The sequence below is a fragment of the Sander lucioperca genome, chromosome 11 (genome assembly GCF_008315115.2).
Source record: "Sander lucioperca isolate FBNREF2018 chromosome 11, SLUC_FBN_1.2, whole genome shotgun sequence".
Taxonomy (NCBI): domain Eukaryota; kingdom Metazoa; phylum Chordata; class Actinopteri; order Perciformes; family Percidae; genus Sander; species Sander lucioperca.
In genome coordinates, this window is record NC_050183.1 from 6,778,207 (window position 1) to 6,792,249 (window position 14,043).

Here is a 14,043-nt window from a genome sequence, read left to right on the forward strand (position 1 = left end):
ATAATGCAGGCTGGTGGGAGGGAGACCCTGGCTGCCACACTACTGTCCTGCTGAACCCGCCGGCCTCTCTACCTGTCTGTCTGCCTTTCCATCTGTCTCCCTTCCATCTATTGCTTTTCTCACAGTCTCAGTGCCTGCTTGACCTCCTGTCATGCTGCCAGCATTTGCCTCTGCATCTTTCTAACCACACATAGAGTTGTATGTGTTTCTGAGCCTGGCTGCCTGGGAGTCTGTTATTCATGTATCCTTGGGCTGCTGTGGCTGGGGGGTGACTCCGTGTATACATGCACATATTCATTTATTCATCTACTGTAAAGATGCATCCAAGGTTGCTTATAATTCATACAGTATATACACAATATATATAATTGTTTATCACATATATTTGATGAGCAATAACACAAAGAAATAAAGGCAACAAACAGATCCAGTGGCTTGGACCAAAGGCATGGTAAACAGCATATTTTTGAATATAAAAAGGAAAAAGGAAGACTACTTGAATAAAAAAAATGTAATTATCAACATGCCAAAGAGAGAAGAAGAATGCTATTCCAGACAGGGGAGCGAGGACCAACTTCAAGGGGGACAAACAACAGTAATAACAGCTGCTGTTCCATCATATACACCAGCAGAATAATAATCAGCACTGTGCTAAATTCTAGCAGCCTTCAACTCTCATCATGTTCGTCAACAGCAGACAAAATGGCCGTCGAGCAAGTGGCATGTACAGCAATAGAAAATAGCAAAATACGTGCTGGCAGGTGTAGTTGAGGTGATTAGTAGGTACGATGGCACACACAGACAAAAAAATTATTCATTTGCAAGTGGTAAGATGGGTGCTTGCAGAGCTTTTACTGTTCTGGTTATTAGCAGTTTATTTATTTATATTTATTTTATTCCACTTTTGTCTATATCACAAACAGTAACTGTTCATTTACAGTTTGAGTGGTGGTTTCATCTTGCACTTTCAAGAAATGACAGGCTCTGTACTCTCCTCCTACTCTGATAGCAGCCCAGCAACCCTGGACCACTAAAACAAACACAGTCTGGTCTGGGGCGGGCTAGGCCCAAAACCAGACACACCAGGATGTGTTTAAGCACATCAACTATCTGTACAAATGTTAAGTCTGCATGCCCAATAGCCCCATAGCACAGAGACAAACCTGCACACATACAGGCATGCAAATGTATGTGTTTCAGATAGAGTGCACTGATTCCTAAACATCACTATCGCAGCAGTTTCATGCAATGCAAAACACAGGTAATCTGCACCATATTTTAATTTCAGTGTGCTATATGATGTGATTGTCGGTCTCTGGGTTGAATGAGACATGGCTATGATGATGGCTAGTGACAGAGATCAAGGACCCTGCATTAACTAAAACATGTTTAAACACCTAACAAGGTTAAAAGTTTGGGTGTTCCTTATCTCGTTCTTTAAAAAGGGATTGGTTAGGACTCCTTAAATAAAGGTGGACGTCTTATTTCAACACAATAAAACACAACTGATGGGGTTTGATAAAACAAATTGGAGGCTACATCAACTTTTTGGTGACTACTATCACATTTGTTTTGGATGGAAATGGCGGAGCAATTCATTGCTACGCAAGGAAGCACTGCAAGCATCCTATTTTCACACCGCTGCTTTTGTACTGTTATTGATTTGACTGCATAAAACATGAAAAGCCCTAAAGGGATAAGGCAACTGACAGTCAAGCCACAAGACAGCAGTGAAAATAAGGAGGGTACTTCCTGAAGAAGGAGCTTTACTATATGATATAAAAAAGTAAATGATTAATGAAATGGATGAGAGATCATCCTTTCATTATAGTTTTTTTTGTCTGATTCATTCATCTTTGACATCTAGACCTTGTGATTCAGAAGAAAATCCATTCTCCGGTCCCCTGAGCTGTAAGTCAATCGTAGCACCCCATTCCTTTCCTCGGACAGTGTGTGTGTGTGTGTGTGTGTGTGTGTGTGTGTGTGTGTGTGTGTGTGTGTGTGTGTATTCATGGTACTACACTGGGGCCCCACCCTTACTCCTATTGCCATCACCGCCATCTCCCCCTTACTCCAGCCCAGCACAGATACCATCACAGCAGAAGACTGGCCATTTACATAGTAGCAGAATGAGGGACACTATGACGGAATGAATGAGACAGCAACTGAATGACTTGCAGTTGCAGGATTAGAAAAATGCTTCATAATAAAAATATAGGAACGTTTGGCATGTGCAGCATGCAAAGATCGCTGGAAATAGTATGACACACAGACAGTATATGACCCACACACACACACACACACACACACACACACACACACACACACACACACACATATTACAGTTAAAGCTGTATGTTTATTATCTGGGGCCATTGTCATCTCTGTAATAATCAGCAGACTAACTGGATTAAATTGTGGCATAACTCATTCTAATGGTTGGAACAGGGGGAACCAGAGATCCAACCAGCTGTTCTCTCTGTTGTCATCCTCTGGCTCTCCACAGTACAGGGACAGGCATGTTTTAATTACAATTACACAAGGACCAATGGAGGGATGGAGGGAATGAGAACAAAGGATCCCAATGAGGGGTGAAGGGTCATATGCATGTGTTTTTGTGTCTGTTTGCCACAAGCTCTTTTAATTACTGTACATTCATCTTGTTGAAACTGAAGGATTAATTAGGCTAAAAATGGTGCTGAAAGAAGTGCATTTTCTGTGGTATGTTCCCACAGAGGCTCTCTGTGGTGGAGGTGCAAATGTGTGTAAAGTATGTTTAAACAAAAGCCCTGCTAGCACTGCAACACATAACACAGCATGAGAGACAATGATGTACTTATGGAAAGAGCAAACCATGAACATTACCCATATTTTGTTAATGTTGTTGGCCATGTGTCGTGATAGTCTCACAACCTGACAATGATACATATGCAGAGGCCCTGACAGAGGCTTTGAAGTGCTGCCTGTTCAGTGTTGTGTCTATCTACACAGCTCTATCAGGTACTGCAGGGTGTTTAGTGAGAGAGCAGAGTGGGTGAGCAAGTAGTTATAACCCAGTAAACTGCCTCCCTCAAGCATGGGAAACATCTTCTGAATACCAAAAATGCTGCTTTTTGTAATGAATGAGGAAGGAGACAGACAGAGAGAGAGCGAGAGAGAGAGCAGGGCGCGCCCTTGAATAAAATCCTTATAATTAGGATTTAATAAAAATAATCAGGGTTTTAAATATATTGTTTCACCATTGATATCACATTGCATGCATGCAAAAAAAAATCATGTTTTTGATCATTGATTAATCTAGCAAAAATGCTAAACAATCCCAAGCTCAATTGTGAGGATTTGCTGTTTTATAGCCGTCTTATATGACAATAAAATTAATGGTTTTAGACTGTTAGTTGGATGAAACAAGCAATGCAAAGCCTTCACTTCATACTAGATCTGCTCTTGATTTGATTTTTAAAAAGATGATGTGAAACAACTGGCTCAGGAGATGAGTGGGTTGTTTATTAATCGCAGTGTTGGGGAATGATTCCCGGCTCCTCATGTGTCCATATGTCATGTGGTGACGTATCCTTGAGCAATACAGTAAACCCAAAATGTCTCCTTATGCTCCAGCATCATGCACAGCTGCCATCGGTGTGCATGAAGTGTTTGTGTGAATTGGTGAATAAGAGGGAAATTGTAAATTGATTTGTCCACTAAGGTGAAAAAATTGCTATATAAATGCAGTCCATTTTTCCAATATCGTTCTGCCCCAGTTTAAATCCAATCAGATTTGACAGATTGGGTCTAGTGGATGTGAAGAGAAAGTGCTGCAGTAAGCTTGAAGTTTATAACCGCTCATAATCTTGTTTTTCTTATGAAAAGTCAACAAAATCTCAGCCACAGGAGAAAGTACTAGACAGGGCTCAATAACTGTTTGTCTGCTTCTACTGCTGTTTTCATTACAGCCTTCCCATAAAAACACCAAAAGGGACAGACAACTGTATTAATACGGTCAAAGATGTCTTCTCTCCTACAAAACAAATGCCATTGCTGATACTCCTTTCTTTGCACTTGCCTGCTTCAGTGTTTTGGTGTGTGAAAAAAAGTGTGAAAAGCACACAAATCAATTTGATTGAGTGGGGACTGATGCAACGTCACAACGACACCGGATAAATGACACAGTAGGATTTTCTACTGATTGATTGATCCCGTCTCTATACATAAGACAGCCTCACCTATCTTGCGACAAGTTGACAGAGGCAGAGCAGTGACCCATGGGTACAGCTCAGACCTGAGACAGCAAACCATTTATCATCCACATTGAGCTCGCCTAGCATGGCTAACAGCCTCTGGAGACAGCGCTTGGAGGAGAGACACAGCTCATTTGTTATCACCAAACAAGACGTATACAATGGTAGTGTTAAATGTACTATTTAGGAACAAGTGATACCAATAGAAACACACACACACACACACAGAATCGCATCAAACTCCCATCGATATCGAGACCGCTCAGCTGGAACTGAGCTCTGGGAGTCGCAGCTCTGTAAGAGGGCATGTTGCACAACACAAAAAAAATCTTTTACTAGGGGCACCCTGGTAGCTCACCTGTTTGAGCGTGCGCCCCATGTACAAAGGCTCAGTCCTAACTACAGCGGCCGACACACACACACACACTCATTTGGGCATGAGCACACATGCTCATCCCATCACAGCACGGACATGCAAGCATGGCAGAGGTCAGTTTTGTGCAGCCATATTTCAGGACAAGCGCATTTTCCAGACACACTCCCACAGTTGCATAGACAGAGATGCACGTCACCACATCATAAAGTACGTCTCAGTCTGCAACTAAAGAAAGTTGTTTACCTCCTCCACAAACTGGTATCTAAAATAAAAACAAATAGTTTACATTCTTTCCCTCATCACACATCACTTGCAGTCTAATGCCAAAGATTAATTAAAGCCAGTGGCCTTCCTTATCTTATTTTTGCTGTGTTGAGTAGCAGAACTCAGCACTGCCTGTCACTGAACTCCAGCTCTGGTCTGCCACGTTGACTTCTGATACACTGTTGTTTTAACCCACTGAAAGTTTACTTCATCAAGACAGTTTAAACATCTTTTCAACCAAAGCAAGTGTACAACATAAAAACCTTCCCTTAAACAACTTTCTAACTTGGCTTCAAAACATGTTTTCCTCATGCAGGTTAAAAAGCTGGGATAGTAGGGTGGGAGGTAATTATTTGGTAAATGGCCTTGGTCTGGTTGAGTCATAGCCTACAGAGTGAGTGGCAGCATGTTAGCAATGATTTCCACCTATTTTTAGCAGACGAAGGGCTGTTATTCTGGGGATGCCCAAAAAGGCCCGAGCAGAGGGCAGTGGGTATACAAGTGTATATGTCTGTGGGTGAGTATCTGTCTGTGTTTGTTTATCCAAGCAGGGGGTCTCCTTACCTTCTATGGACGGGGCTTGGTCCTGGGCAGCATACAGCATATCCTTGAATGCCTGATGAGGAAATGAGAAAACAAAATCACTGTCTGCAAACACTCAGGTGACACAGAAGACATGTCTGTACACTGATGTGCTTCTGCCAGGATGTTAAATTAATGTCAAGTCATTTGAGGCATAGAGGATTAGTGTATACATTAAGGAGGAACTGTGGGGTCATTTAAAAGATTCAGTTCCACATCAGATAAAATGCACACAGTGTGTTTACAGTACATACACTAGTACAAATAAGAAGAGATTACAGTAGACCAAGAGGCATTACACAATTATTATCACCATCTACTTTTAGAGTAGCATTTAAACCATCTAAAGCCATTTGAGAGCCATTAACTAAACACTTGTTCTCCAGTTTTGGAGAATCTTGCAACTGCCACACAGCTGTTAACATAATGAACAATGCACAAACTCTGGCATTTTAATGATCTCATTTACTCCAAGTTACACTAGTTACACAGATATTTCTAGAGCTTGCAATAGCTCAAAGAACTGAGAATGTACACGCCCAGCAGTACCATATTTTGGTTGCCAAATCTGACAGAGAGATTGCTGTAAACATTACATTACATGTCATTTAATTAACGCTTTTATCCAAAGCGACTTACAGTTGCTATATATATATATATCAGAGTTTGCACGCCTCTGGAGCAACTATGGGTTAAGTGTCTTGCTCAGGGACACATTGGTTGATGTATCGTAGTGGGAATTGAACCCAGATCTCCCACACCAAAGGCATGTATCATATCCACTGCCCCATCATGGTAAACAACAAAGATTTTTCTACTTGCACCCAGTTTGTTATCCATTTTAGTGTATTATGTTTAGCTAGAAGGAAAAGGAAATGGTCTGACTCCACAAGACTTTACAATAAACAACAAAGAATGCCCAGAATTTTAAAATGAACAATGATAGTTCAAAGAAAGAAAGAAAGAGACAGACAGACAGACCAACTGACAGACATAAGGGAGAGAGAGAGAGACAGACAGACAGACCAACTGACAGACACAAGGGAGAGAGAGAGAGAGAGAGAGAGAGAGAGAGAGAGAGAGAGAGAGAGAGAGAGAGAGAGAGAGAGAGAGGGCTGCAGTGGTTAAATGAGGTTGTTTCTCTGCAATAAGATTGATCTCAAAGATAATGGAAACTGACAGATAATTGCACGCTGGCTCATCTGAACATATCAGTGGTAATCAGAGAAAAGACTAAAACTGAATCCTGTTCAGGACCAAAAACTGTCTGTCTACTTAACTTCATGAAGTTTTATTAAGTACTAGCAATATTCAGCATTTTGTCAGTAAATAAAATACAAATATGATGTATGGTGTAAGAAGAACATTCTTCTGTTATCCAAAACTGGCAACCTGTACGCTTTTCTGTCTTGTCTTTGACCACATCAAACCACTCTCTTTGTCCAGCTTCCTATATAACCTTCTGCTTTTGTAACATGACAGTGAGAGGTGTGAGTAATCCTGTGTGTGGGTGGAAACCCCTCAGAAACTACGGTGCATTAGTTGAACCCAGATTGTTGATACTTAAGTTCCTCTGTGAATTACATGCAGAATGAGACTCTGACACTGGAGTCTAATCCAAGATGTAAAAATTTCATTTGCATGTAGCATGTTGTCTCTGGTAGTCTGATAAAGATCACAGGAAGCCAACTGTGCACACACACCATTGGAGCAGGGCCCGGTCCTGGCTAATCTCTGAGGAGTCCCCCCCCCACCCCTCTGACTAATAGGTGGGAAATAGACATTCAGATTCAAACAGGGAGGCATTGCCATGGTGATGGCGGTGATGGTAGTGATGGGAAGGGGCTCTTTGGGGAACTGGGATAAACCTGCAGGCTTGGCATGGTGAAACCTGTAGACAGTAACTAAGCCAAACCTAATGGGACCGCCAGTTTGAATGACCATGCATTAACGTGATGATGATGCACACTCACTAAACCAAACATGCGTGTATCACAAGTACCAGACTCAAGTCACTATGTCGAATGAGACTGTTGCCGATGTTGAGTGGACACTAACCAAAATATTTTGAGTGCTAGATGGGAAAATACTTCCCCTAAGATGTTTGAGGTTGTTATCCCTGTACTTGAGAAGATCACACAGTGTGCATTAATAGTTTGAAGAGATCTCTGGCTCAACTAGAAAGCCAACGGTGCATCACCTGAATCCCTAGCTCTGTGTCTGAGTGGATCCCTGCATGTAGAAAGAGGAGTAGAGAGGATGGGAAGAGAGGATGGAGGGAGGGGAGCAGAGGGCTGGTCTGGTCGGGGACCAGATGTCCTCCCAGTGGGGGAGGTACGATGAGGTGAGGATGGAAGGAAGGAGGGAGGTATGGAAAGGGGGGTTCTCAGCAGTTGCCATGCCATGCCTGTTGTATACATAATGTTTATATTGTTGAACATGCTGATAAATCACACGTTCATTACATAAAATACAGATGATAAGAGGGATGCTATATATTTTATGTACCATTTCCATTACGTCTGTCACAAAACAAAGCTCACTGTGCTGGTTTAGACATTTAAACGACATTACTCATATTAATTAGGGAAAGACAAGGCTTCACCTTTGAACAAATACCAATCACTCACTGAAGTCACACAAGCACCTGCTTTTCCTCAACATAATGTCACTTTGCTAGTTTGAATTGTAAATGTGATTCCCCACATGCACTCTCCTCCTCCTCATTTTAGCTTACACGAGTGATTAGACTGCAGAGGTAAATGCATAAGTGGCCTTGTTCTCTCGCCCACACACACACACACACACACACACACACACACACACACACACACCTGCATCTCTAGCTCTCACTCTTTCTGTTTAATACACATTAGTTTCTCAATTTCCATCTGAATTCAACAGTTGCCACAACTAATTATAGTCTGCACACATCTTACATGCTGTAATACAGACAGGTTTTTGCTTTTGCATGAAAAGCCCTCAATCATGTAGAGCAATTGACTTGAGAAAGCAGACAATAAAATCAGTTTATAAAAAACAGCTTTTTATCTATATATTATTTATCTATTTAACTATATCATTAAAAGCCAATCCTTTCCCTATCTATCAATCTCTGGAGTTGGCAGGACATGCATACCTCCATACCAAACAGCTGTTTGGCATAAAGGTTTATAACTACAATCCCACAGGATAATGCAGACACATAATTACTCTATCACTCAATCGCCTTGTCAATGCCTCCATGTTCAAATGAAGTGGCTTACTAACTAAAGCCTGTATTTGCTGGAACAGCCACTTTGCCGCATCCTTCTCATCTGCATAGAAACTGGCTGACCAATCTAAATAGACAGCGCACAGCTTTCCACACAATAGCGTGCTCTAAAAAAAGGAGGAGAGTTAAAACTGGGCTGCAGGTTAATTAACCCAACTAGCACACAAAGGCAAGAATATCACTTCAAACCACATTCAATTTGGATGTGGGCAGCTGTAATATTGCATATGCCACAAAAAGTGTCATATTTTACTGCATGGACTATGGGTAAGAATGACCTGTGTTGCTAGAATAATGTGTCAGTATGCAATTTAATAAACAGACAAGTCCATCACTGGCCACTGCAACACATAAAACAGAAAAAAATCATAAGGGACTGTTGACTACTACTGTGTGTAATGACTGAATGTTTATCTGAATTTCTCAAGATATTTGTAATGTTCCCTTCATTGAACAGTCAATGGACTGACGCTGCTTCTGCAGCAGCATATCAAGGCTTTGCATTTTTCAGAACGTCATTAAAATTGATTGTTTTATCTTAGTGACCCACTTCACTAAAATCAACCGACTTGTTGCAGATAAGTTTATGTTCTTGTCCTTGTCTCTTGACTTGTTTCAGAGGGCATTTAAGCCTCGAATAAGATGTCCATCATCTCTGATCTCTCCCTATCCCGCCCACTCAGGAGGTAGTGGTGTTTACAGAGGTCAGACAAAGACTGATGCAGCCGCAGTAACACAAATACACACAAACCCATACTTCCTGCAAAGCCTATGTATAATTCAGATTTGAGAAAGAATACAAACTGTATGGATAGGGGACTGGTTTTGTTGTTCTACATAATTCAACAATAGCTACACATGTGACAACAATATGTTTGTAAAGGTTGGGTTTTTGGGATGGTTAAAAAAGGAAACAAAAACATAGGCCTCTGCTCTATTTAAATAATGTACCAATGGTCGATTACAGTTGTGTTCACACAAGATTTGTTGTTTTGCTTCAAATTTAAATCTTAAAATAAATAAATAACTAAGTACCTAATATAGACGGATAATCAGTTACTCCAGTAATACAGTGATAGAATATCATTTGATATATCTAAAATAAAAACATGCAATCATCTGCAATCAATGTTTAGAATTGAATTGCCTCTATTGGGAATTACTGGTGTAAATATATTGGTAAAATACTATATAATTAAAACTTTAATGTCAATTCAAGATTATTATATGTAATATAACTGAATACCACCACTAAATGTAGATGACAGAGAAAATCTATCATCATCCATCTCAGGTCAGTGAGAGGCGAGCTGAAGAATGGAGGTGTAAAATGGCTGGTATGGCCATGCATCTGTCCCTGGGCTCACTGTGCGTCAGTCTGTTCACACAAAGACCCCGCATAGGCTGTGTATGTAAATAATAAATTAAAATTACATTCTACCTCTCTTCAGTGTGTCCACATGTCTGACACCTATTTTTGCCCACTTTAATTATGTTGTCTGAAAATGTTTTTATCACGCAATGATGACAGCATATCATTATTGTCAGGCTGGACTGATCCAAATGTCTGCTGTAGCAACCATCCAACTTAGTAACACTATTTAGGGAATGTTTCCAAAATAAAACCAGTGCAGTGAGCTTCTGTTGAGTCTGGGATGTGGGCTGCTGAGAAGGGTCTTTGTCTATAATTCATAGAGCTAAATGGAATAGAGCAGCCGGTCCTGTCACTGCATGTCTGCACTAAAGCTCTTAATGTAGAGCCAGCAAGATGTGGGGTGTGAATATGAAATACTCCCAAAGACCATGTGTGCACACAAAGGTCTCCATCAATCCACAGACAACGGAAACCAAACACCATATCCTGTTAGATGAAGTCTTGCAGGTTGATTCAGAGAGACAAGCATTCCTATTTAATTGTGCAAAATACGAATACCAACTAGATCTTGATAAAGTAAAAATACTATGTAACTCTGGTCAAAAACAAGGAACATTTACAAAAAAATATTTGTGATTTTACAACAATGCAAAATCAAGGCCTGGGAGACTTCCCTTGCATTCTGTTGCGAATAATGAAAAAAGAAAAGAATGGAAAATCAAAAGAAGGTTCATTCATTGGATGGAATTAACAAAGTAACAGAGAATGTACACACTTCTCTTTTTATTTATATACCCCTTAGTTTTGAACAAACTAAAAAAAGAAATTAAGACATGAAAGAAAACAAAACAATATATTATTGAAATCAATATCCATATTCGTTTTTGCAAAGAAAAAGTGAAAAATGAACCTATAAAAAGCTTACGAAATTATGTATTTATAGAATATTCTGAAACATTTATTTGTATATGTATTGTTAAAATTAATAACATAATTGTTTTGTTAATTGTTCCAGAATGAAAGACATTCAATTGTTCAGTAAATTGTTAATTATGTTTATTTTTAGGTGTTAAAACTCAGTAAACAGCAATAATCCACCCGCAGTCAATTCCCCCTCCATAAACAATAGGACATCCCTTATCTTTCCCGTCGTTTACTGCTCTCATGAGCAGGCTAAACTGAAACTGAAAAAAAAAAAAATCCTTTAAAAAGCTTTTACATTTTATAATAGTAAATTTTGACTCTTATCTTCCACTCTCCTCAAACAAAAAAATATGTATAATTTGTAGGAATTTCGGCCATGCCCATATTCATAAGGAGTTTATTTCTAATAACCTACAAGATACATTTCACTTTACCTCATACTGAAGATACTGTTTCCTCCACTCTGGAGTAATGTGGGACGAAAGATGCTCCGCGAATTTCATTTTTAAATTGTAGAAATTATCAACTATCCCCTTGAATCTCCGTTAAATCCAAGAGCGGCTGTCCCCTTCCTCGTCGACGCGACTTTTGTTATTTCAGTCAACTTGCTCGCTCAACATGCGGTGCGTCAGCCCGGCGCACTCTGCTCCTCTTCACTCCACTTCTGGCTCGTCCCGGTCAGTGCACTCCGAGCAGATCCCGTCCCACATACTAATTCACGAGAGGGACGGCAATGGCAGCGGCCTCTCTTTAACAGGTAGTCAGTTTAAGGGAGCCGGTGAGAGTGGCTCAGTGACTTTGCTCCGTCCCTCTCTGGGCAGGTCTGGGGACATTGCGGTCCGCCATCGCATTGAGCCACAGCGACGTGGTTGCGTCAGCAGAGCGCGCAGTGGCACCGGGCGTTGTTGGGACCTCCACTAAAACTAGTTGGCAGTGCGGTCAGGGAACCCCGCACCTTCTACACACAATTCAGTTTGTTGTTATTGTTGTATGTCTGCAATCAAAGAGGGGATACAGTTAAACTTCAAAATAGAATAATCTAGCCTACCTAGAAGTTTACAGTCCATGTTTTCCAACCAGCTAATAGTGCAAACTCAATTTAAAGATCACATAATGATTGCAAACGTACTTTTTAAAATCATCATCTCTTTGTCTCTGTTCTGCTGGCATTTCTGATTAGCAGTCCTTCAAGTTATGGATATGCAAACTTTTTCGCAGAGTATCCTACTTCTGCTTATTTCTACAATTTATCTTAAAATGGGACAGCGAATTACATATAGGCTACTTAGATGCTCAGTTAAATAGGCCAAAAGAAGCCTTTGTTTGTGCTCTGGAAAAGCACAGAGTTTTAAGACAACAGGATAATAGGCTACCATTACTTAGGCTATTTCAAAAGAACGTCATTATGCTGTCCATAAAGATCTCTACTTTTATGACAAATACAATCAAAGGTAATGAGACTATTACACATACACAAGTTGGATTGGCTCTTATGTGTATTTGTGTAAGAAACATATAAGATATAGTTTTAAGATGATCTCATGAGCGTTTGAGACAACCGCGTCTGTTGCACTGCGGTGGAGGAAGGTCTGGCAAAGAGAGACTAGTTGCAGGTAACAATTCATCATTATGCCAATAGCAGCCCCTGCTGGACAAACTGCGCTAATGCATTTTCCCATCAATGCGTCTAAAAAGTTACTCCATTTGCCTCATGACAGCTGCTGTCATTGAAATTGAACAAATTAGACTTAAATTGGACAAAGTAATTAATTTAAAAAAGAAAGCTAGCAAAACAGAATAATAATAATAATAATAATAATAATAATACTAATATAGCAATAATAAAGCCCACATTTACTTTACCTGGGTTATTTTCTGTCTATGGTTACTAGGCTGTAGATTCATTGAGCACATCTCCAAGCAACCATGTAGCCAACAAGCAAAAATGCAGGCCGTAACGTTAACGTTACACTTAAAAATTACAATGTTGGCAGCTGTAGGCTATGTGAGAAAATGCAAATAGTTTATATATGAAGATATTACAAATAAACCATTTTCTTTTTTACAAGTCCAAATAAAAGCTAACGTAACTTTTAGTTAACCTAGCTAGCTAGCTATTGACGTTAACGTTAATTTAGCTAGGTTAACAATAACTGACAAAGGCGTTTCAACTTGGTTGTTTTCACGTTAACCGAATGGTTACCACTCACACAATGAACCCAAAAATATTTTCTTTTCATGTAGATTTTGTGATCTACTTTAAAAACACTGTCATACCAAAATGAACCGACAATTTCACAGTTTTTTTTTACCGTTTGATTCGTTGTTTTATACCAAAGGAGCACCATGAAGCACAGACCGGAACCTTTCTTGCTAGCAGAAAGTTTTAGCCGGTGCTTTTAGTTGACAGTGCCTGAGACGGACCAACGGTAGAAACAAATCCGACTGTCACCGATTCTTAACGATAACGGATTAAAAAACGAAATCGGCACTGAAATACTCAACAAATATATTGAAGGCAGCTACTCTCCGTTCGTCTTTAACGTTATTAATACGGATCTACGGCGCACGTCGTCTCTGACGGTACGCTACCGTTACAAACAATAATAACAATGGCTTCTGGGTCGCCGTCGTCCTCTCCGGACACTGCGACGGGCTCAGGTACAGACCCAGCCCGGCCCGACACAGGGGAGCCTCTCGGTGGAGCAGGCTCGGACTCGGACTCAGACATGGGTTTGGGTAAATTTGACTGCAGCGCCATTGATGACACGGGGGACCGGCTGGATGGAGAAGGGCTGGAGCAGGAGTTTGAGTCTGCAGCCGACCGCGTACGAGATCTGGTTCAGACTGCCAGTAGGGACCAGCTGCTGTACCTGTATGCACGATACAAACAGGTGAGTCTCGGATTAAATGGCACTGTGGTCGTGTAGGCCAAATGTAACCCCTCGAATACTAGCAAGATGTGGCTTTAGATAAGAAGCAAATACATTGTATGAATCCCTAACACCCTTGT

The 14,043-nt window shown here is 40.5% G+C and overlaps 2 protein-coding genes across 4 annotated transcripts in view; one reads left to right on the top strand and one right to left on the bottom strand.

Annotated features, from left to right (window-relative positions):
- The window catches only part of xpr1a (xenotropic and polytropic retrovirus receptor 1a), a 71,865-nt gene extending 58,444 nt beyond the window's left edge, over positions 1–13,421 (bottom strand). The window contains exons 1-3 of one of the 2 annotated variants that reach the window (XM_031306975.2): positions 13,343–13,421; positions 11,465–12,024; positions 5,440–5,491 (exon numbers count right to left, since the gene is read on the bottom strand). In XM_031306975.2, the coding sequence (XP_031162835.1) occupies positions 5,440–5,491; positions 11,465–11,533 (121 nt within the window). In that variant the 5' untranslated portion in view covers positions 11,534–12,024; positions 13,343–13,421. Of the gene's footprint in view, positions 1–5,439; positions 5,492–11,464; positions 12,025–13,307 lie in introns of both variants that reach the window. The other variant, XM_036006860.1, reaches the window with a different exon arrangement.
- A 22-nt stretch (positions 13,422–13,443) lies between these two features.
- Positions 13,444–14,043, top strand: part of acbd6 (acyl-CoA binding domain containing 6) — a 40,884-nt gene continuing 40,284 nt past the window's right edge. For both annotated transcript variants that reach the window (XM_031306976.2, XM_036006861.1), the window contains exon 1: positions 13,444–13,924. In XM_031306976.2, coding sequence (XP_031162836.1) covers positions 13,643–13,924 — 282 coding nt within the window. In that variant the 5' untranslated portion in view covers positions 13,444–13,642. The remainder of the gene's footprint in view (positions 13,925–14,043) is intronic.